The sequence below is a fragment of the Mobula birostris genome, chromosome 24 (assembly GCF_030028105.1).
Source record: "Mobula birostris isolate sMobBir1 chromosome 24, sMobBir1.hap1, whole genome shotgun sequence".
Lineage (NCBI taxonomy): Eukaryota > Metazoa > Chordata > Chondrichthyes > Myliobatiformes > Myliobatidae > Mobula > Mobula birostris.
Window position 1 is genome coordinate 63,507,322 of NC_092393.1, and position 23,796 is coordinate 63,531,117.

At 43.0% G+C, this 23,796-nt stretch overlaps 1 protein-coding gene across 3 annotated transcripts in view; it reads right to left on the bottom strand.

Annotated features, from left to right (window-relative positions):
- Positions 1–23,796, bottom strand: part of ube2o (ubiquitin conjugating enzyme E2 O) — a 156,658-nt gene that overhangs the window by 127,141 nt on the left and 5,721 nt on the right. For 2 of the 3 annotated variants that reach the window (XM_072242693.1, XM_072242692.1), the window contains exon 1: positions 4,535–4,935. The exons of the other annotated variant lie outside the window; for it this stretch is intronic. In XM_072242693.1, coding sequence (XP_072098794.1) covers positions 4,535–4,894 — 360 coding nt within the window. In that variant the 5' untranslated portion in view covers positions 4,895–4,935. Of the gene's footprint in view, positions 1–4,534; positions 4,936–23,796 lie in introns of those variants that run through there. 3 annotated transcript variants of the gene reach the window in all.

The following is a 23,796-nucleotide window of genomic DNA, read 5'->3' on the forward strand; positions in this document are numbered from 1 at the left end:
GTGTATTAAGGAGTCTGATGGCTTGGGGGAAGAAACTGTTGCACAGTCTGGTCGTGAGAGCCCGAATGCTTCGGTACCTTTTGCCAGATGGCAGGAGGGAGAAAAGTTTGTATGAGGGGTGCGTGGGGTTCTTCACAATGCTGTTGGCTTTACGGGTGCAGCTTGTGGAGTAAATGTCTGTAATGGCAGGAAGAGAGACCCCGATGATCTTCTCAGCTGGCCTCACTATCCGCTGCAGGGTCTTGTGATCAGAGACAGTGCAATTCCCGAACCAGGCAGTGATGCAGCTGCTCAGGATGCTCTCAATACATTCTCTGTAGAACGTGGTGAGGAAGAGGGGTGGGAGATGGATTTTTCTCAGTCTTCGCAGAAAGTAGAGATGCTGCTGAGCTTTCTTAGCAATGGAGCTGGTGTTGAGGACCAGGCTTCCAATGAGACACGTCTGTTATTTTATTGGAGTCTTGATGTTTCTTATGCTGCTAGATTCTTATGTTTATGTGGGAAATCTGCACAATCAGATGGTATCTATTGCAGAGTTCTCAGATTTCCCAAGGGTATGAGAAATATGCAAAAGGACAACACATCATATAAAGAATAAAGAAACTAACCAATTCCTAGAGCAATTCTATGAGAAATAATATAAAGGTATGAGAAACACCAGCTATCTGCAAGGATACCAAATTCCCCAACATAGGTAATACCATTTGGAGGAGTTCGATGTTGCAGTTTTCAGAAAACATTTTGCAAGATGCCTTCAAAAAGTACTATTAAACAAGGGCACTCATGATAAAAAATATTAAGCAGCACAAATAGATCAGTAACAATGGTACAGAAATCTGATCAAGAGTGCAAAGACCTAAGAATGGTTACAGCACGGAAAGAGGCTATTCAGCCCATTGAGTCCGAACTGACTCGTGTACAAGACCAATCCATCTATCCTCATTCTCCATGCCTCTGCACAAACTATCCTTTCAGACTTAACTAGTATGCTTCTGAACAACTGAATCGGTCTCCACTGCTACACCTGGCAAATATATACCACAGCCCAAACACCTTTTGAAAAAATAAATCCTTCCTTTTGCTTATTTGCTCAATTTTTATTTTGTGCCCTCAGTCCTTAATCTGGCTGATGAGAACAATTTTTATCCAATGTTTACGGCTCATGATTTTAATTCAAGCCTGTTTCAATAACTCCGCTTTGCCAGTCTATTCACACATCTAAGGGCATCAGCCCAGAACCATTTTACTGAACATCTCTGAACTTTCAGCTCCATATTTGCATTGTTACAAACGTACACCATGCAAGTTGCAGCTGAACACTCAAAGTTTATGAACCATTTGTTCACACATGTATACAAAGTGCAGCATGTAAACTTTAACCGCTTTGTCAATCTGCATTCAACAAACCACAAATACGTATACCGCTTCAGAATTTATATCCTTCAGATTTTGTTAATGAAGTTATCATTAATGAGAATGTGCAATTATGATTATCGTAAAGCCACAAATGTGGATGCTCTGATGCCCATACACATTTACGTACTGAAGTTATTTTACTGATGCCAACTTCGAACCAGAATAAACGAAATAAGACGGACACAGCAGCTAAATTTAGACAAAGGTTGTGAAATACTTTTTTAAAAATTAAAAAAAAATTAAAAACCTAATCAGCAACTTGCAAGACTGGAGATGCAAAGAGACGGGTGATCCAAAGGCCTAGACTAAACATCCAGATATTGGATGTCCAAATCCCACCATAGAAATTGAGATTATGATTTTATTTAAATCTGGAAATTGAATCGATAAGCAGTGTACTTGCAGAATCCTAACTGGTTCATCCAATGTCTTGGGAAGGAATCTAGCCTTGCCGGTCTGGACTTGCAATTGAAAGGAAACAAGGATGGGGAAACAGAATTAGAGCTAACAGTCTTGTTTTGTCAGACTTTTGTACTATTTTATCAAACTCTCAAAACAAGGTAGGCGACATATTTCATTACTAATTGGAGTGGAGAGAAAGAAGTCTTCCAATGTCAGCAAATTACTTGATGCAAAGATTAGCACTTATCTTTGCGTAAACTGAAGGTTGCACTGGGTTGTACTGTACAGGTGACACCATGTGTGCATTGCCAGTAGCATTAGTCTTAATGGGGACTATCAACTTGCCTATTTAGTGCAAATTCCAAGCCCAAAATCCTCACATAATCTGAATCAGGTTTAATATCACTGGCGTTAGTCGTGAAACTTGTTTTGCAGCAACAATACATTGCAATAAAACTATGAATTACAATAAGCACAAAAAGAAATATAAATTAAATTAGTGCAAAAAGAGAAGGAAAATAGTGAGGTTGTGTTCATGGGTGTATTGTCCATTCAGAAATCTGATGGTGCAGGGGAAGAAGCTGTTCCTGAACTGAGTGTGTGACTTCAGCCTCCTGTACGTCCTTCCTTGATGGCAGCAATGAGAAGGAGGCATGTCCTGGTTGGAGGGATGGGGGTCTTTAAAGATGGATGCCGTCTTTTTGAGGCATCACCTTTTGAACATGCCCTGGACGCTGGGGAGGCTAGCACCCATGATGGAACTGGCTGAGTTTATAATTCTGATCCTGTGCACTGGCCTCTCCATACCAGGCTGTGATGCAATCAGCTAGAATGCTCTCCGCAGTACATTTGTAGAAATCTGAGAGTCTCTTTGGTTACATATTAAGTCTCCTCAAATTCCTAATGAAATATAGCTGCTGTTGTGCCTTCTTTGTAACTGTATCAATATGTTGAGCATAGGATAGATCTTCAGAGATGTTGACACCTAGGAACTTGAAACTTCCCACCCTTTCCACTGCAGGTCCCTTGATGAGGACTGGTGAGAGTCCTCTCGACTACCCCTTCCTGAAGTCCACAATCAATTTTACTGACATTGAATGGAAGGTTGCTGCTGTAAAGCACTCACTCCTGTACGCCTTCTCATCACCATCTTAAATTCTGTCAATAGTTGTGTCATCAGCAAATTTATCAATAGCATTTGAGTTGTGCCTAGCCACACAGTCATGGGTGTAGAGAGAGAGTAGAACAATGGGTTAAGCAGACATCCTTGAGGTGTGCCAGTGTTGATTATCAGCTAGGTGGAGATGTTACTGCCAATCCACAGGCTGTTTGTCTCCCGGTGAGGTCAAGGATTCAGTTGCAGAGGGAGGTACAGAGGGCCCAGGCTTCAGAGCTTTTCGATCAGACCTGTAGGAATGATTGTGTTAAACACTGAGCAGTAGACAATAAACAGCATAATGACGTAAGTATTTGTATTGTCCAGGTAATCAAAGGCTGAGTGGAGAGTCAATGAGATTGCATCTGCTGTAGACCTTTTGTGGCAATAGGCTAATTGCAGCAGGTTCAGGTCCTTGCTCAGAGTCGATTCTAGCCAGGACCAACCTCTCAAAGCACTTCATCATAGCAGAAGTGGGTGCAACAGTCACCCTGCTCTTCTTGGGCACCGATATGATTGTCACCCTTTTGAAGCAGCTGGGTAACCGACTACAGCAGTGAGATTGACGATGCCCTTGAACACTCCAGCCAGTTGGTTGGCCTACCACCTTCACCATCAAGGCCTGTTGCAAGGGCTCACCCCTTGAAAAATACTGTCAGCCTCCAAGACAGATCACAGAGTCACCAGAAGCTGTAAGGATTTGCAAACATGTAGTTTTGCTCTCCATTTCAAAGCATGCATAAAAGATGTTTAGCTCATCTGGGAATGAAGCATCATGTCAGGTTTCGCTTTGTAGAAAATAATGGCCAAGCTGACATGCATCCGATTCTGTCTCTAATCTTAATCGGAATTGTTTTTTTGTCTTAAGATAGCCTTCCATGGGTCATACCTGGACTTCTTGCATAGTTCTGCATTCACCTTTCAATTTCACTGCAATGAGGTAACCCAATCTATTCATCTCACAGACTAGAATGTATTAGCCCAAATGACGACATAAAAAAATACTTCGAGAAGCATAAATTTAACAAAAGTCTCTTAGACAAACAGCATGAGGACCAACAACACAAACAAGCTGATGCACAAACTGCATCATATCCAGTGGCACCATGCCCATTATTCTAAAAAAAATACTGCCTTCAAAAACTCAAGTTTCTGCTTTCTATTCTCAGAGGACATGGGCTTCCCTATCAATACTAGCAGTTACTGTTTATCCCTAACAGTCCCCGATTTACAAAATGATCTGAAAGGCACGCAGCTATATTTCTTCATTGAGCAATGTCATAACCTTTAACGGCATAAGTAATGCTCACCACTGAGGTTACCTCGTTCACCCATATTTATGCCCACTCATCGTAAAGAGGAAATTCAATCGCGGCCCAATCTGACAGCGGCATCAACTAGATGAGCTAAAATTCTGCTTCTGTACCACCACACTCAGATTCTAGGCTTCAGGGTACTCTCGGCCGAGCGTCTGCAGGAACACCTCGTGGGCTAGGCACTGCAACACCGAGCGCCAGCCCCTCCCTCTGGCCCACCCGCCCACACCCGTTATCAACGCACCTTGACTTCCTTCACGTCCTGCTTGCCTCCCTCCGGGTACCACTGCACCCGCACGTAGCCCTTCTTGAGCGGCCGCTCGCGGCCAGTTCCCTCCTCGTCCGTGTCCGAGCTCTCGCCACTGCTCACCTCGCCGTGAATCAGGCCGACGATGCCATGCCGCAAGGCCCCCTTGTAGGTGCCAGACACCAAGTCATCGACGAACAGGAGGCGCTGGTTGCCCGGAGCTGGGGACTGCGCGGGGGACGCTGCGGAGAGTACTGGCGTCTCGGCAGCCGGAGCCGGAGCCGGAGCCGGAGCCGGAGCCGGAGCCGGAGCCGGAGCCGGAGCAGCGGCAGCCGCACAACCTGCATCCGCATCCATCACCGCTGCACCCAGAAGCCGGGCCGCTCAGTCGCCGCCGCTTTACGTAGACGCATAGTGATGTCATGGGACGTCGTCCCGGACGCCACTGCTGACCAATCAAAATGTTTAACGACTGGTCACGTTGAAATGGGATAGGCTAACGTGGATAATAACAGGAGGATGTGTCGGCAGAGGGCTCCGCCTAATAGGAGCTCCGCCTTGTCGCAGGCTCCGCCTCCTTTCTAGACCACGTGCGACTGCACTGCTGTGGTGTGCACGGTTGCGGGCGCGGGCACGAGCACGAGCACTGTAGGGTGACTCGCTCAAAATGTTGGAGCGCCTCTGCAGGCCAGGCAGCCTCCATAGAAAGCAGCCCCTTTATCAAGATCTCTCGTTTAGGATTCAGCAGTATCCATTCAGCCTCTCACTTTTAATGATGTGCCAGGAAACACAGTGCAGGGACGAACACCATGGTCTGAGTAATGGTGATTAACTGCTTCTGACTGAACAGTGGCAATAAGACACAAGAACAGAATTGGGCCATTCAGTCCCTCGACTCTCATTGCCATTTCATCATGGCGGATCCTAGATCCCACACTCTTGATGTCCTGACCAATCAGGAATCTATCAACTTCCGCTTTAAAGATACACATGGACTTGGCCTCCACCGCAGTCTGTAACAGGGTATTCCACAGGTTACTCTTTGGCTAAAATATTCCTCCTTCTGTTCTAAAAGGTTGCCCTCGATTTTGAGGCTGTGCCCTCTAGGTCTGAATACCCTCACCATAGGAAACATCCTCTCCAGATCCACTGCATCTAATCTTTTAAACAGTCAGTAGGTTTCAATAGACAATAGGAGCAGGCCATTAGGCCCTTTGAGCCAGCACCGCCATTCACTGTGATCACGGCTGATCATCCACAACCAGTACCCTGTTCCTGCCTTCTCCTCATATCCCTTGACTCTGCTATCTTTAAGAGCTCTATCTAACTCTTTCTTGAAAGAATCCAGAGAATTGGCCTCCACAGCCTTCTGAGGCAGAGTATTCCACAGATCCACAACCCTCTGTGTGAAAAAGTTTTTCCTCAACTCCATTCTAAATGGTCTACCCCTTATTCTTAAACTGTGGGCTCTGGTTCTCCCCCAACATCGGGAACATGTTTCCTGCCTCTAGCGTGTCCGATCCCTTAATAATCTTATATGTTTCAATCAGATCCCCTCTCATCCTTCTAAATTCCAGTGTATACAAGCCCATTCGCTCCAATCCTTCAACATATGACATTCCTACCATCCCTGGAATTAACCCAGTGAACCTACACTGCACTACCTCCATAGCAAGAATGTCCTTCCTCAAATTTGGAGACCAAAACTGCACACAATACTCCAGGTGGGGTCTCAACAGGGCCTTGTACAACTGCAGAAGGATCTCTTTGCTCCTATACTCAACTCCCCTTGTTATGAAGGCCAACATGCCATTAGCTTTCTTCACTGCCTGCTGTACCTGTATACTTTCAGTGACTGATGAACAAGGACACCCAGATTGCGTTGTACTTCTCCTTTTCCTAACTTGACACCATTCAGATAGTAATCTGCCTTCCTGTTCTTGCCACCAAAGTGGATAACCTCACATTTATCCACATTAAACTGCATCTGTCCACTCACCTACTCTGTCCAAGTCACCCTGCATTCTCATAACATCCTCCTCACATTTCACACCGTCACCCAGCTTTGTGTCATCTGCAAATTTGCTAATGTTACTTTTAATTCCTTCATCTAAATCATTAATATATATTGTAAATAGCTGCGGTCCCAGCACCGAGCCTTGCGGTACCCCAATAGGCACTGCCTGCCATTCTGAAAAGGACCTGTTAATCCCTACTCTTTATTTCCTGTCTGCCGACCAATTTTCTATCCATGTCAGTACCCTACCCCCAATACCTTGTGCTCTAATTTTGCCCACTAACCGCCTATGTGGGACCTTATCAAAGGTTTCAATGAGATCCCCACGTATTCTTCTAAATTCCAGTGTGTATAGTTTCAAAGCTGCTAAATGCTCCACATATGTTAACCTCTTCATTTCCAGAATCATCCTTGTAAACTTCCTCTGGACTCTCTCAACATATCCTTTCTGAGATAAGGGGCCCAGAACTGTTAACAATAGTCCGTGCAGCCCGACTACTGTCTTATACTGCTTCAGCATTATCTCCATGTTTTTATATTCTCCTTGAAATAAATGCCAACATTGCAGTTGACTTCTTTACCACAGACTCAACCTGTGAATTAACCATCTGGGAGTCTTGCATGAGGACTCCTAAGTCCCTTTGCACCTCTGATGTTTGAATTTTCTCCCCATTTGGATAATAGTCTGCACTATAATTTCCTTTACCAAAACGCATTATCATACATTTCCCAACACTGTCATTTTTTTGCCCATTCTTCCAATTTGTCTAAGTCCTGCTACAATCGCATTGCTTCCTCAGCACTACCTATTGCTTCACCTATCTTCGTATCATCTGCAAACTTTGCCACAAAGTCATCAACTCCATCATCTAAATCATTGACAACCAATGTGAGAAGTAGCGATCCCAATACTGACCCCTGAGGAACACCACTCATAACCAGCAGCCAACGTAAAAAGGCTCAATTATTCCCACTTGCTGCCTCCTGCCTGTCAGCTATTCTTCTATCCATGCCAGTATCTTTCCTGTAACACCATAGGATTTCACCTTGTTAAGCAGCCTCATGTGTGACACCTTACCAAATACCTTCTGAAAATCTAAGTAAATGACACCACTGCTTCTCCTTTGTCCACCCTGCTTGTTACTTCTTTGAAGAATTCCAACAGATTTGTAAGGCAATATTTCCCTTTATAGACATCATGCTGACTTTGACTTATTTTATCATTAGTCCCCAAGTACTCTGAAACTTCGTCCCTAATAATAGACTCCAACACTTTCCCATCCACTGAGTTTAGCCAGACTGGTCTATAATTTCCTCTCTTTTGGCTTCCAGTCCTCTAGGACCATGCCACCATCAAGTGATTCTTGAAAGATCATGATCATCCATTATCACTTCAGCAAGGAGCATCATAAACAAGGCGGATGAACTTAGGGGGGAGGGAACGTTGACTCAGACCATGAGAGGCCTGCGTCGGGCATTTTCATGCCTTACAAGGCGCAGATTGGAAGTCTGTGTGGGGAACCAGTCCTCACACAGACTAGAGCAATGTGTGGTTAAGTGCCTTGCTCAAGTACACAAACACGCTGCCACAGATGAGGCTCGAACTAGCGACCTTCAGATCACTAGACGATCGCTTTAGCCACTTGGCCACGTGCCCAACACAACTTAGAGTGTGGATCAATACGTGGATCTATGATGTTGTGACTATTCCAGAGACTTGGATGTCTCAGGGGCAGGAATGGCTGCTGAGTGTGCCAGGCTTTAGATGTTTCAAAACGAACAGGGAGGGAGGCAAAAGAGGTGCGGGCGTGGCATTGCTAATCAGCGATAGTGTCACAGCTGCAGAAAAGGAGGAAGTCATGGATTATCTACTGAGTCAGTGAGGATGAAAGTCATAAACAGAAAGGGGGCAATAACTCTACCGGGTGTTTTTTTTATAAAGCCCTCAATAGTAACAGGGACATCAAGTAGCAGATGGGGAGGCAGATTCTGGAATGGTTCAATAATATTAGGGTTGTTGTGATGGGAGATTTTAACTTTCCCAACATTGACTGTCATCTCCTTAGAACATGGGGTTTAGATGGGGTGGAGTTTGTTAGGTGTGTTCAGGAAAGTTTCCTGACACAATATGTAGATAAGTCAACTAGAGGAGAGGCTGTACTTGAACTGTTTTTTGAGAAATGAACCCATTGTCAGATCTTGGTGGGAGAGCATTTTGGAGATAGTGATCACAACTCTATCTCCTTTACCATAGCACTAGAGAGGGATAGGAACAGACAATTTGGGAAAACATTTAATTGGTATAGGGGAAGTATGATGCTATTAGGCAGGAACTTGGAAGCAGATGTTCTCAGGGAAATGTACAGCAAAATCTGGCAAATGTTCGGGGAACATTTGCATGGCATTCTGCATAGGTATGTTCCATTGAGGTGGGAAAGGGATGGTAGGATAAAAGAACCATGGTGGACAAAGGATGTGAAAAATCTAGTTAAGAAGAAAAAGATCTTATGAAATGTTCGAGAAACTAGGTACTGATAGAGTTCTAGAAAATTACAAGGTTGCCAGGAAAGAACTGAAGAATGAAATTAGGAGAGCTAGAAGGGGCCTTGAGAAGGCCTTGGCGAGCAGGATTAAGGAAAATCTCAAGGCATTCTACAAGTATGTGTAAGGCAAGAGGATGAACCACATGAGAATAGGACCAATCAGGTGCGATAGTGGATACATGGGCATGGAGTCAGAGGAGGTAGCTGAGGTACTTAATGAATACTTTGCTTCAGTATTCACCGGGGAAAAGGACCTTGGCAATTGTGAGGATGATTTGCAGCGGACTGAAACACTTGAGCATATAGACATTAAGAAAGAGGACGTGCTGGAGCTTTTGAAAAGCTATGCGGTAGGGTGATTTTAGGCAGTTTTTAGAGTAGGTTACATGGTTGGTATGACATTGTGGGCCGAAGTAATGTGCTGTTGATTTCTATGTTCTATGTTCAGGACTCTGGGATGTAGTCCATCTGGTCCAGGTGATTTATCCACCTTAAGACCTTTGTGTTTGCCTAGCAATTTTTCCTTTCTAATAGCAATGGCACTTCTACTGCCTGACTCTCACAGACCTCTGGCACACTGCTCGTGTCTTCCACAGTAAAGACTGAAGCAAAGTACTTATTAAGTTCATCTGTTATTTCTTTGTCCCCCATTACTACCTCACCAGCATCATTTTCCAATGGTCCAATATCAACACTCACCTCCCTTCTATTCTTCATATAACTGAAAAAATTGTAGTTCCTTGCTTTATACTATCGACTGGTTTGTTTTCATATTTCACATTTTCTCTTCTGATAGCTTTTATTAATTGCCTTTTGTTGGATTTTAAAAGCTTCCCAATTATCCAACTTCCCATTCACTTTTGCTACTTTATATGCCTTTTCCTCGGCTTTTATGCAGTCCTTAACTTCCCTTGTCAGCCACAGCTGCTTCCCCCTGCCATTTGAGAATTTCTTCTTCTGTTGGACATACCTATCCTGCGCCTTGTGAACTATTTCCAGAAATTCCAGCCACCTCTTTTCTACCGTCATCCTCACCAGTATCCCCCTCCAATCCACTTGTGGCATTACACAAGGATTGATATCGGGGTCTTTGCTTTAGAAACCGGCATTTTCAAACTTCCAGATGACTTGAAACTTAGTAGTGTGAACTACAGTGCTGTTAGTTGGATACAAGCAAGCTGACAGAATGGGAATGAGATGAAATTTATAGGGGTATTGTGTTTTGTAGGAAAGAATGAGGGGAGATCATATTGAATAAAGATGTTGTTCAAAAATTATGCCATAATAAAGTGATGAGTGTGCAAAAATCATTGTACAAGTCCTCCCAGGTTACAACAGGGTTCTGGTCCTGACAACTGTTCATAGCCTGAGCAATTTGTAAGTCACCCTGCAATATATTGAAGAGTTTGCAACTTATTCCTCATGTCATTATTAATTTTTTTATTGAGATACAGAATGGAATAGGCTTTTCTGGCTCTTCAAGCCATGCTTCCCAGGAACCCCGCACTTAACCCTAGCCTAATCATGGGACAATTTACAATGACCAATTAACCTACCAGTCTACCAGTCTTTGGACCTTGGGAGGAAACTGGATCACCTGTGGGCAAGGAGTTATAGTGAGAGGGACAGAGGGAGAAAAAAGAGAGAAAAAAAGGGGAAAATAAATAAATAAGGGATGGCATGAACATTGACTTCTCTAACTTCCATTACTGCCCCACCTCCCCTTCGTGCCCCATCCCTTATTTATTTTTTTATTTTTTTATTTTTATTTTTCCCCTTTTTTCTCTCTTTTTTCTCCCTCTGTCCCTCTCACTGTAACTCCTTGCCCATCCTCTGGGCTTTCCCCCCTTCCCCCTTTCTTTCTCCCTTGGCCTCCCGTCCCATGATCCTCTCCCTTCTCCAGCCTTGTATTGCTTTTGCCAATCAACTTTCCAGATCTTGGCTCCATCCCTCCTCCTCCTGTCTTCTCCTATCATTTTGGATCTCCCCCTCCCCCTCCCACTTTCAAATCTGTTACTATCTCTTCCTCCAGTTAGTCCTGACGAAGCACCTCGGCCCAAAACGTCGACCGTATCTCTTCCTATAGATGCTGCCTGGCCTGCTGCGTTCACCAGCACTTTTTTGAAAGTATTCTAAAGGCAAAACGACATAATTGTGGCTAATAAGAGAAGTCAAAGCCAACATAAAAGCCAAAGAAAGGGCATATAATAGAGCAAAAATTAGTTGGAAGTTAGAGGATTGGAAACCTTTTAAAAAGCAACAGAAGTCAACTTAAAAAGTCATTAAGGTAAAGATGGAATATGTAAATAAGCTAGCAATAATATTAAAGTTACCATAAGTTTCTTCAAATACATAAAGTGTAAAGGAGAGGCAAGAGTGGTTATCGGACCACTGGAGAAGATGCTGGAGTGGTAGTAATGGGGCCAAGGAAATGGTGGACAAATTGAATAAGTATTTTGCATCAGTCTTCACTGTGGAAGACATTTGCAATATGGTGGAAGTTCCCGATATCAGGGCTCATGAAGTGTGTGAAGTTACCATCATTAGAGAGAAGGTGCTTGGGAAACTGGACCAGATGGTGTACACTCCAGGGCTCTGAAAGAGGTGGCTGAAGAGATTGTGGAGGCATTAGTAATGATCTTTCAAGAGTCACCGGATTCTGGAATAGTTCCAGAAGACTGGGAAAATGCAAATGTCACTCTAAGGGAGAGAGGCAGAAGAAAGGAAACTATAGACTTGTTAATCCGACTTCAGTGATTGGGAAGATGTTGGAGTCAATTATTAAGGATGAGGTCTCAGGGTACTTGGAGGCACCTGATAAAATAGGCCTTAGTCGGTACAGTTTCCTCAAGGAAAAATCTTGCCTGACAAGTCTGTGGAAATCTTTGAAGAAATAACAAGCAGGATAAACAAAGGAGAATTGTTTGATGTATATTTGGATTTTCAGAAGGTTTTTGACAAGCTGCCAGACATGAGGCACCTTGTAGCTTAACAAGCTACATACCCATGGTAATACAGGAAATCTTTTACCATGGTTAAAGCAGTGGCTGATTGGCAGGAGGCAAAGAGCGAGAACAAAGGAAATATTTCCTGGTTGGCTACTGATGACTAGTAGTGTTGGGACCGATTCTTTTTACATTATATGTTAGTGTTTTGGATGATAGAATTGAAGGTTTTATTGCAAAGTTTGCAGATGACATGAAGATAGGTGGAGGAGCAGGGAGTTTTGAGGAAGTAGAGAAACTGCAAAAGGACCTAGACAGATTAGGAAAATGGGCAAAGAAATGGCAGATGGAATACAGTGACGGGAAGTGTATGATCATGCACTTTGGTAGAAGAAATGAAAGAGTTGACTATTTTCTAAGCGGAGAGAAAATACAAAACTCTGAGGAGCAATGAGACTTGGGAGTACTTGTGCAGGATTCCCTGAAGATTAATTTGCAGGTTGAGTCTGTGGTGAGGAAGGCAAATGCGATGTTAGCATTCATTTCAAGAGGACTTGAATATAAAAACAAAGATGTAATGTTGAGACTTTATAAAGCACTGGTGACTCCTTGCTTGGAGTATTCTGAGCAGTTTTGGGCACCTTATCTTAGATAGGATGTGCTGAAACTGGAGAGGGTTCAAAGGAGGTTCACATGAACGATTCCAGGATTGAATGGCTTGTCATATGAAGACTGTTTGATGGTTCTTGGCCTGTATTCACTGGAATTCAAAAGAATGAAGGGTGACCTCATTGAAACCTATCGAACAGTGAAAGGCCTTGATAGAGTGGATGAGGAGAGGATACTTCCTATGGTGGGAGAGTTTAAGACTAGAGGACATGGCCTGAGAATAGAGGAGCATCCTTTTAGAACAGAGATAGGGAGGAATTTCTTCAGTGGGAAAACGATGAACCTGTGAAATTCTTTTGCCACAGGCAGCCGTGGAGGTCTAGTCTTCATGTATATTTAAAGCAGAGGTTGATAAATACTTGATTGGTCAGAGCCTGAAGGGAAACAGAGAGAAGGCAGGAGATTGGAGCTGAGAGGAAAATTGGATCAGCCATGATGAAATGGCAGAGCAAACCCAATGGGCCATATGGCCTAATTCTGTGCTTACACCTTATGGTCTCTACATCCTCCCCATATCTTCATGACCAGATATGAACTGAATACTTAAGTTGAAGCCATGAGAATATTTTAAAAAAGATACAATATACATCGTCATTGTCCAGGTCTATCAAGCACCACCATGAATTGCTTTGAGAGTCTGATTATGGCACACAGTAAAACCAGTCTCCCAGACACCTTGACACACTGCAATTCACCTACAGCTGAAACACATCCATGAAAGACACCATCTCCCTGGCCCTCCACTAACCTCTGGAGCATCTGGATAACAAAGACACCTACATCACAATACTATTCATTGACTATATCAATATCATAATTCCAAACAAACTCATCTCTAAATTCCTAGATCTAGGACTCAGAAACTTCCTTTTCAACTTGATCCTTGACTTCCTGACCAACAGGCCGCTATCAGTAAGCATTAGCAGCAACACCTCTGCAACGATTATCCCCAGCACTGGTAACCCACAAACCATCCTGAGCCCCCACTTTGCTCTCAACAGACTCACCACTGTGTGGCCAGATTGCAGATGACATCACTGTAGTGGGTTGTATCTCAAATAATGACAAAACATAGTACTGAAAGGAGGTAGAGAACTTGGGTTGAGAGCTTCAAGTTCCAGTGTGTGAACATCACCAAAACCTTTTCCTGGTCTATCCATGGAGATGCTTTGACCAAGAAAGCATATCAGTGCCTCAAATTCTTCAGAGGGCTAAGGAAATTAAACATGGCCCTGTTGACCCTCACCAGCTTTTACAGATACATCATAGAAATCATCCTATTCTGATGCATCGCAGTTTTATATGACAACTGCTCTGCTCAAGGCCACAAGATGTTACAGAGAGTTAAGGACACAGCTCAGCCCATCATGAAAACCAGGCTTTGCTTTGTGGATTTTGTCCACACTTGCTTCCTCAGAAAAGCAGCCAACCTAAGTGCTTGGAAAGAATCAGAGTCATGTTTAATATTACCAGCAGCTGTACAAAGTATGATAAATATAGAGAAAAAATGAATTACAGTAAGTATGGTATATGTATATTAAGTTAGTTAAATCAATAGTGCAAAAACAGAAATAAAAAAAGTAGTGAGGCAGTGTTATATAACCATATAACCATATAACAATTACAGCATGGAAACAGGCCATCTCAGCCCTTATAGTCCGTGCTGAACTCTTACCCTATCCTAGTTCCACCAACCTGCAATCAGCCCATAACCCTCCATTCCTTTCCTGTCCATATATCTATCCAATTTAACTTTAAACGACAACATCGAACCTGCCTCAACCACTTCTGCTGGAAGCTCGTTCCTCACAGCTACCACTCTCTGAGTAAAGAAGTTCCCCCTCATGTTACCCCTAAACTTTTGTCCTCTAATTCTCAACCCATGCCCTCTTGTTTGAATCTTCCCCACTCCCAATGGAAAAAGCCTATTCACGTCAACTCTATCAATCCCCCTCATAATTTTAAACACCTCTATCAAGTCCCCCCTCAACGTTCTACGCTCCAAAGAATAAAGACCTAACTTGTTCAACCTTTCTCTGTAACTTAGGAGATGAAACCCAGGCAAAATTTTAGTAAACCTCCTCTGTACTCTCTCAATTTTATTGACATCTTTCCTATAATTCGGTGACCAGAACTGTATACAATACTCCAGATTTGGCCTTACCAATGCCTTATACAAATTCAACACTACATCCCAACTCCTATACTCAATGCTCTGATTAATAAAGGCCGGCAAACCAAAAGCTTTCTTCACCACCCTATCCACATGAGATTCCATCTTCAGGGAACTATGCAACATTATTCCTAGATCCCTCTGTTCTAAAGCATTCTTCAATGCCCTACCATTTACCATGTATGTCCTATTTTGATTAGTTCTACCAAAATGTAGCACCTCACATTTTTCAGCATTAAACTCCATCTGCCATCTTTCAGCCCACTCTTCTAACTGGGCTAAATCTCTCTGCAAGCTTTGAAAACCTACTTCATTATCCATAACACCACCTATCTTAGTATCATCTGCATATTTACTAATCCAATTTACCACCCCATCATCCAGATCATTAATGTATATAACAAACAACATTGGACCCAGTACAGATCCCTGAGGCACACTGCTACACACTGTCCTCCAATCTGACACACAGTTATCCACCATTACTCTCTGGCATCTCCCATCTAGCCACTGTTGAATCCATTTTACTACTTCAATATTAATGCCTGACAATTGAACCTTCCTAACTAACCTTCCATGGACAACATCGACCGCTTTACCCTCGTCAACCTTCTTAGTAATCTCATCAAAAAATTCAATAAGATTTGTCAAACATGACCTTCCACGCACAAATCCATGTTGACTGTTCCTAATCAGACCCTGTCTATCCAGAAAATTATATATACCATCTCTAAGAATGCTTTCCATCAATTTACCCACCACTGACCTCAAACTCACAGGCCGATAATTGCTAGGTTTACTCTTAGAACCCTTTTTAAACAATGGAACCACATGAGCAATACGCCAATCCTCTGGCACCATCTCCGTTTCTAATGACATTTGAAATATTTCTGTCAGAGCCCCTGCTACTTCTACACTAACTTCCCACAAAGTCCTAGAGAATATCTTGTCCGGACCTGGAGACTTATCCACTTTTATATTCCTTAAAAGTGCCAGTACTTCCTCTTCTTTAATTGCCATACTTTCCATAACTACCCTACTTATTTCCTTTACCTGACACAATTCAATATCCTTCTCCTGAGTGAATACCAAAGAAAAGAAATTGTTCAAAATCTCCCCCATCTCTTTTGGCTCCGCACATAGTCGTCCACTCTGATTCTCCAAGGGACCAATTTTATCCCTCACTATCCTTTTGCCACTAACATAACTGTAGAAACCCTTTGGATTTATTTTCATCTTACTTGCCAAAGCAACCTTGTATCTTCTTTTAGCTCTTCTAATTTCTTTCTTAAGATTCTTTTTACATTACTTATATTCTTTGAGTACCTCATTAACTCCAAGCTGCCTATATTTATTGAAGATCCCTCTCTTTTTCTGAACCAAGTTTCTAATATCTCTTGAAAACCATGGCTCTCTCAAACTTTTAAACTTTCCTTTCAACTTAACAGGAACATAAAGATTCTGAACCCTCAAAATTTCATCTTTAAATGACCTCCATTTTTCTGTTACATCCTTCCCATAAAACAAATTTTCCCAATCCACTCTTTCTAAATCGTTTCGTATCTCCTCAAAGTTAGCCTTTCTCCAATCAAAAATCTCAATCCTAGGTCCAGTCCTATCCTCCTCCATAATTACACTGAAACTAATTGTATTGTGATCACTGGACCCGAAGTGCTCCCCAACACAAACCTCTGTCACCTGCCCTGTCTCATTCCCTAACAGGAGATCCAACACTGCCCCTTCTCTAGCTGGTACCTTTATGTATTGCTGCAAAAAACTATCCTGCACTCAGTTTACAAACTCCAAACCATCCAGCCCTTTTACTGTATGGGCTTCCCAGTCTATGTGTGGAAAATTAAAATCTCCCACAATCACAACCTTGTGCTTACTACAAATATCTGTTACCTCCTTACAAATCTGCTCCTCCAGTTCTCGGTTCCCATTAGGTGGTCTATAATACACCCCTATAAGCGTCACTACACCTTTCCTATTCCTCAATTCCACCCAAGTAGCCTCCCTAGATGAGTCCATTAATCTATCCTGCCAGAGCACCGCTGTGATATAATCTCTGACAAGCAATGCAACACCTCCCCCTCTTGCCCCTCCTATTCTATCACACCTGAAGCAATTGCCAATCACACCCCTCCTGCAACCACGTTTCACTAATAGCTACATCATCATATTTCCAGGTATCAATCCATGCTCTAAGCTCATCCACCTTTCTTACAATGCTCCTAGCATTAAAATAGATGCATTTAAGAAACTCTCCACCTCCCACTCTTTGTTTATCCCTAATGGTGCAAACAACTTCATTATTTTCTTCTTTTTCCCCTACATCAACCTCCCCCCTCCTAGTCTCCTTAATTTGATTCCCTCCCCCCTGTTCATAGGTTCAATGTCCATTTATGAATTAGATGGTAGAAGGGAAGCAGCTGATCCTGAATCACTGAATGTGTTCCTTCAGGCTTCTGTACCTCTTTCCTGATGGTAACAGTGAGCTGACTAATTTTACAACTCTTTACAGTTTACTTCAATCCTGCGCACTAGCCCCCTCATACCAGACAGTGATGCATCTGTAGAAGTTTTCAAATATTTTAGGTAAGAAACCAAATCTCCTCAAACTCCTAATGAAGTATAGTCACTGTCTTGCCTTCTTTATAGCTGAATCGATATGTTGGGACCAAGTTAGGTCCCCAGAGATATTGACATCTATCTACTTGAAATTGCTCACTCTCTCCACTCCTGATCCCTCGTCCTACCCTTTCTGAAGTCCACAGTCAGTTCTTCGATCTCACTGATATTGAGTGCAAGGTTGCTGCTATGACACCACTCAACTAGGTAGTATATCTCGCTCCTGTACACCCTTTTGTCTCCACCTGAGATTCTGCTCACAATGGTTGTATCATCAGCAAAGTTATATATGCCATTGGAGGTGTTCCTAGCCACGCAGCCATGGATCTGTCACGTCCCACATCAAGGACACAATTCCAGTTACCTTGGACCAGTTTGCCTTCAAGGTGAATAGATCAACTGAAGACACCATTTCTATCTCCTTTTATACTGTCTTGGAACACCAGAAGCACAAAGACGCCTATGTAAGGGTGCTTTTATTGATTACAGCTCAGACTTTAACAAGCTGATAGTCAAGCTCCACAATCTAGCTCTTAGCACAACAATCTATAACTGGACCTTGGACTTGCTCACTAATCGTACCCAGACAATGAAGCTAGATGAGCGCACGTCATCACCCCCCCATCAACCCTGAACACAGGGCTGTGTACTGAGCCCTCTTCTCTACTCCCTCTTCACCTATGACCGCATTCCTGCTGATGCTACATACTCAATCATCAAATTTGCAGATGACAGCAGCTGTGATTGGCCTAATGACAAACAATAACGAATCTGCATCTAGAGTGGAAGTGCTGTCTGTCCTGTTGGAGCAGGAAGCACAACCTATCACTCAACATCACAAAGACAAAAGTAGTGATAATTAACTTCAGGAAAGCAAGAGGTACCAAGCGAGCCCTGCTATTCATAAATGATGAAGTGGTGGTGGTTACCCTGTTTTACTGGAAATGGTGAAATAGTGTAATTTCAAGTTTTTGTTGATGAATATCATCGAGGAGCTCTTGGTCCATCAACACAACCTCAAGAGTAGGAAAAGCACAACAGCAATATACTACCTGAGCTGCTTAAGGAGAGCTAATCTGTCTCAAAAATTGCTGGCCAACTTTTATCGATGTGCGATAGAGAGCGTACTGACATATGGAATGACAGTATGCTATTCTGGCTGCAGCAAGACAGATCACAAAGCACTCCAGCGGGTGATTAGGACGGCTCTGCACATCACTGGGACTCAACTACCGGACTTGGAGACAATCCACAACTCTCGATGCCTACGGTGCACTCATAACATCATTAAAGACCCATCATGCCATCCTGGACACCGTCTGCTCAATCGCCTGCTATCTGGTAGGAGATGCAGAAACATCTTAGCCAAGACAGTTAGACTGAAAAACAACTTCTTCCCGAGGGCTGTTGTGCAGCTGAATAATGCCACACCCCAACTTGCCAATGGCTTTTGAGTGGTACAGACCATCAAAGTCACTTATTGCATGCAAATATGGATATTATTCTTTTTTAATTAAGCTATATCACATGCATTATAAATATCTGTTTTGCACGGACTGGAGTAGCAGTGTGATCTTGTTGTCCTGAGCAATAACAATAAAGTTCTATTCTATTCTGTTCCAATTCCAATTGGAATTTGGATTTCACGGCCTCAAGATAATGAAGCCAGGTTCTACAAATGCCTCTGAGAGTGAGTTGGAGAAAAAGAACAAAGGTTATGGAAAAAGGCCATAATGGAACTAGCGAGTCTCCTCCTTCTGTAGCCATTGTATGACTTCTTCAGATCTATGTTGGCTGAGAAAGAGCAGCACCGTTTGATCCCAGCACTCAGGCTTGATTCTATATCCCTGTAGGTCACATATGAATTTGATGCAGGAGGATACCACTAGACACTAGAATACTACAGCACAGTACAGGACCTTCGGCCCTCGATGTTCTGTCGACCCATATATTCCTTAAAACAAAAATACTAAACCCACACTACCTCGTAACCCTCTATTTTTCTTTCATCCATGTGCCTGTCCAAGAGGCTCTTAAATACTCCTAATGTTTTAGCCTCCACCACCATCCCTGGCAAGTCGTTCCAGGCACCCACAACCCTCTGTGTAAAAAACTTACTCCTGATGTCTCCCCTAAACTTCCCTCCCTTAACTTTGTACATATGCCCTCTGGTGTTTGCTATTCGTGCCCTGGGATACAGGCACTGGCTATTCACCCTATCTATTCCTCTCATAATCTTGTAGACCTCTATCAAGTCCCCACTCATCCTTCTATGCTCCAAAGAGAAAAGTCCCAGCTCTGCTAACCTTGCCTCATAAGACTTGTTTTCCAATCCAGGCAGCATCCTGGTAAATCTCCTCTGCACCCTCTCCATAGCTTCCACGTCCTTCCTATAATGAGGTGACCAGAACTGAACACAATACTCTTGTGTGGTCTCACCAGAGATATGTAGAGTTGCAACATGACCTCTCTACTCTTGAACTCAGTCCCCCTATTAATGAAGCCTAGCACCCCACAGGCCTTCTTAACTATCCTATCAACCTGTGCAGCGGCCCTGAGGGATGTATGGATTTGAACCCCAAGGTCCCTCTGTTCATCCACACTCTTAAGTAACCGACCATTAACCCTGTACTCAGCCCTCTGGTTTGTCCTTCCAAAATGCATCACATCGCACTTATCCGGATTGAACTCCATCTACCACTTTTCTGCCCAACTCTGCATCCTGTCTATATCCTCTTGTAACCTTCGACAACCTACAGCTCCATCCACAACTCCTCCAATCTTCATGTCATCCACAAACTTAATCACTCATCCTTCCGCCTCTCCACCCAGGTCATTTATAAAAATCACAACGAGCAGGGGTCCCAGGACAGATCCTTGCCGCACTCCACTAGTCACCGACCTCCAGGCAGAATACTTTCCTTCCACTACTACCCTCTGCTTTCTTCCTCTGAGCCAATTTTTTATCCAAGCAGCCAAGGTTCCTCTGATTCCATGCCTCATGACTTTCTGGACGAGTCTCTCGTGGGAGACCTTGCCAAATGCCTTGCTAAAATCCATGTAGACTACATCTACTGCCCTACCCTCATCAATTTCTTTTGTTACCTCTTCAAAAAACTCAATTAGGTTCGTGAGGCACAATATTCCATTCACAAAGCCATGATGACTATCCCTGAGTAGTCTGTACTTCTCCGAATGCTCAGAAATCCTATCCTTAGGAATCCTTTCCAATAGTTTGCAGACCACCAACATAAGACTCACTGGTCTATAGTTCCCAGGATTCTCCCTAGTACCTTTTTTAAGCAAGGGAACTACACCTGCCATTCTCCAATCCTCCGGCACCTCCCCTGCAGCCAAAGAGAATTCAAAGATCATAGCTACTGCTACAGAGATCTCTTCTCTCACCTCCCACAGCAACCTGGGGTATATCATGTCCAGCCCTGGGGACTTATCAATCTTGATGCTTTTAAGAAGATCCCACACTTCTTCTTCCTTAATCTCCACATTGTCCAGCACACAGGCCTGTTCTATTTCGACCTCACCCTGATCAAGGTCCTTTTCATTTGTGAATACTGAAGCAATGTATTCATTTAGGACCTCCCCAACCTCCTCTGCTTCCAGGAACGTGTTGCCTTCTTTATCCTTTAGAAGCCCCACCTTCATTCTTATCATCCTTCTGTTCTTCACATACGCATAGAACATCTTGGGGTTCTCCTTAGTCCTACATGCCAATGCCTTCTTATGCCCCCTTCGAGCTCTCCTAAGTCCTTTCTTAAGCTCCTTCCTGGCTACCCTATATTTCTCATGAGCCCCTCCTGCTTCCTGCTTCTTATATCTAACATATGCTTCCTTCTTCCTCTTGATGGGCTGCCTCATGTGTTTCATCAGCCAGGGTTCCCTTTTCCTACCATTTTTTCCTTGTCTCAGTGGGACAAACCTGTCCTGAACCCAGTACAATGGTCCCTAAACTTCCTCCACATTACTTCTGTGCTTTCACCCTTGAATATCCGTTTCCAATTTACTCTTGCTAGTTCCTGCCTCATCCTTTCATAGTTAGCCCTTCCCCAGTTAAGCACTTTCCCATTTTATCTGTTTTTATCCTTTTCCATAGCGATGCTGAAGCTCAGGGAGTTGTGGTCACTCTCACCAAAATGCTCCCCCACCAAGAGGTCTGCCACCTGACCAGGTTCATTACCCAGGACTAGATCCAGTACGGCCTCTCCTCTCGTCGGCCGGTCCACATACTGTGTCAGGAATCCTTCTCGAACACACCTGACAGATTCAGCCCCATGGTTTGGAGTTTGTAAAATGTGTGCAGGATAGTTTTTTGCAGCAATACATAGAGGTACCAACTAGAGAAGGGGCAGTGTTGGATCTCCTGTTAGGGAATGAGATAGGTCATGTGACGGAGGTATGTGTTGGGAGCACTAATAGCAGTGATCACAATGCCATTAGTTTCAATATAATTATGGAGAAGGATAGGACTGGACCCAGGGTTGAGATTTTTGATTGGAAAATGGCTAACTTTGAGGAGATGCGGAAGTATTTAGAAGGAGTGGATGGGACAATTTGTTTTATGGGAAGGATGTAATAGAGAAATGTAGGTCATTTAAAGGTGAAATTTTGAGGGTACAGAATATTTATGTTCCTGTTAGGTTGAAAGGAAAGGCTAAGAGTTTGAGAGAGCCATGGTTTTCAAGGGATATTGGAAACTTGGTTCGGAAAAAGAGAGAGACCTACAATAAATATAGGCAACTTAGAGTAAATGAGGTGCTCGAGGAATATAAAGAATGTAAAAAGAATCTTAAGAAAGAAAGTAGAAAAGCTAAAAGAAGATATGAGGATGCTTTGGCATGTAAGGTGAAAATAAATCCAAAGGGTTTCTAGTTATATTGATAGCAAAAGGATAGTGAGGGATAAAATTGGTCCCTTAGAGAATCAGAGTGACGGCTATGTGCGGAGCCAAAAGAGATGGGGGAGATTTTGAACAATTTCTTTTCTTTGGTATTCACTAAGGAGAAGGATATTGAATTGTGTAAGGTAAGGGAAACAAGTAGGGTAGTTGTGGAAACTATGATGATTAAAGAAGAGGAAATACTGGCACTTTTAAGGAATATAAAAGTGGATATCTCCGGGTCCTGACAGGATATTCCCTAGGACCTTGAGGGACGTTAGTGTGGAAATAGCAGGGGCTCTGACAGAAATATTTCAAATGTCCTTAGAAACGGGGATGGTGCCAGAGGATTGGCATATTGCTCATGTTGTTCCATTGTTTAAAAAGGGTTCTAAGAGTAAACCTAGCAATTATCAGCCTGTGAGTTTGATGTCAGTGGTGGGTAAATTGATGGAAAGTATTCTTTGAGATGGTATATATAAATATCTGGATGGACAGGGTCTGATTAGGAACAGTCAACATGGATTTGCGTGGAAGGTCATGTTTGACAAATCTTATTGAATTTTTTGAAAAGGTTACTAGGAAAGTTGATGAGCGTAAAGCGGTGGATGTTGCCTATATGGACTTCAGTAAGGCCTTTGACAAGGTTCCACATGGAAGGTTAGTTAGGAAGGTTCAATCGTTAGGTATTAATATTGAAGTAGTAAACTGGATTCAGCAATGGCTGGATGGGAGACGCCAGAGAGTAGTGGTGAATAGCTGTTTGTCAGATTGGAGGCTGGTGTCTAGCAGTGTGTCTCAGGGATCTGTACTGGGTCCAATGTTGTTTGTTATATACATTAATGACCTGGATGATGGGGTGGTAAATTGGATTAGTAAGTATGCAGATGATATTAAGATAGGTGGAGTTGTGGATAATGAAGTAGGTTTTCAAAGTCTGCAGAGAGATTTAGGTGAGTTAGAAGAGTGGGCTGAAAGATGGCAGATGGAGTTTAATGCTGATAAATGTGACGTGCTACATTTTGGTAGGACTAATCAAAATAGGACATACATGGTAAATGGTTGGGCATTGAAGAATCCTGTAGAACAGAGGGATCTAGGAATAATGTTGCATAGTTCCCTGAAGGTGGAATCTCATGTGGATAGGGTGGTGAAGAAAACTTTTGGTATGCTGGCCTTTATTAATCAGAGCATTGAGTATAGGAGTTGGGATGTAATGTTGAAATTGTACAAGGCACTGGTAAGGCCAAATTTGGAGTATTGTATACAGTTCTGGCCACTGAATTATAGGAAAGATGTCAAGAAAATAGAGAGAGTACAGAGAAGATTTACTAGAATGTTACCTGGGTTTCATCTCCTAAGTTACAGAGAAAGGTTGAACAAGTTG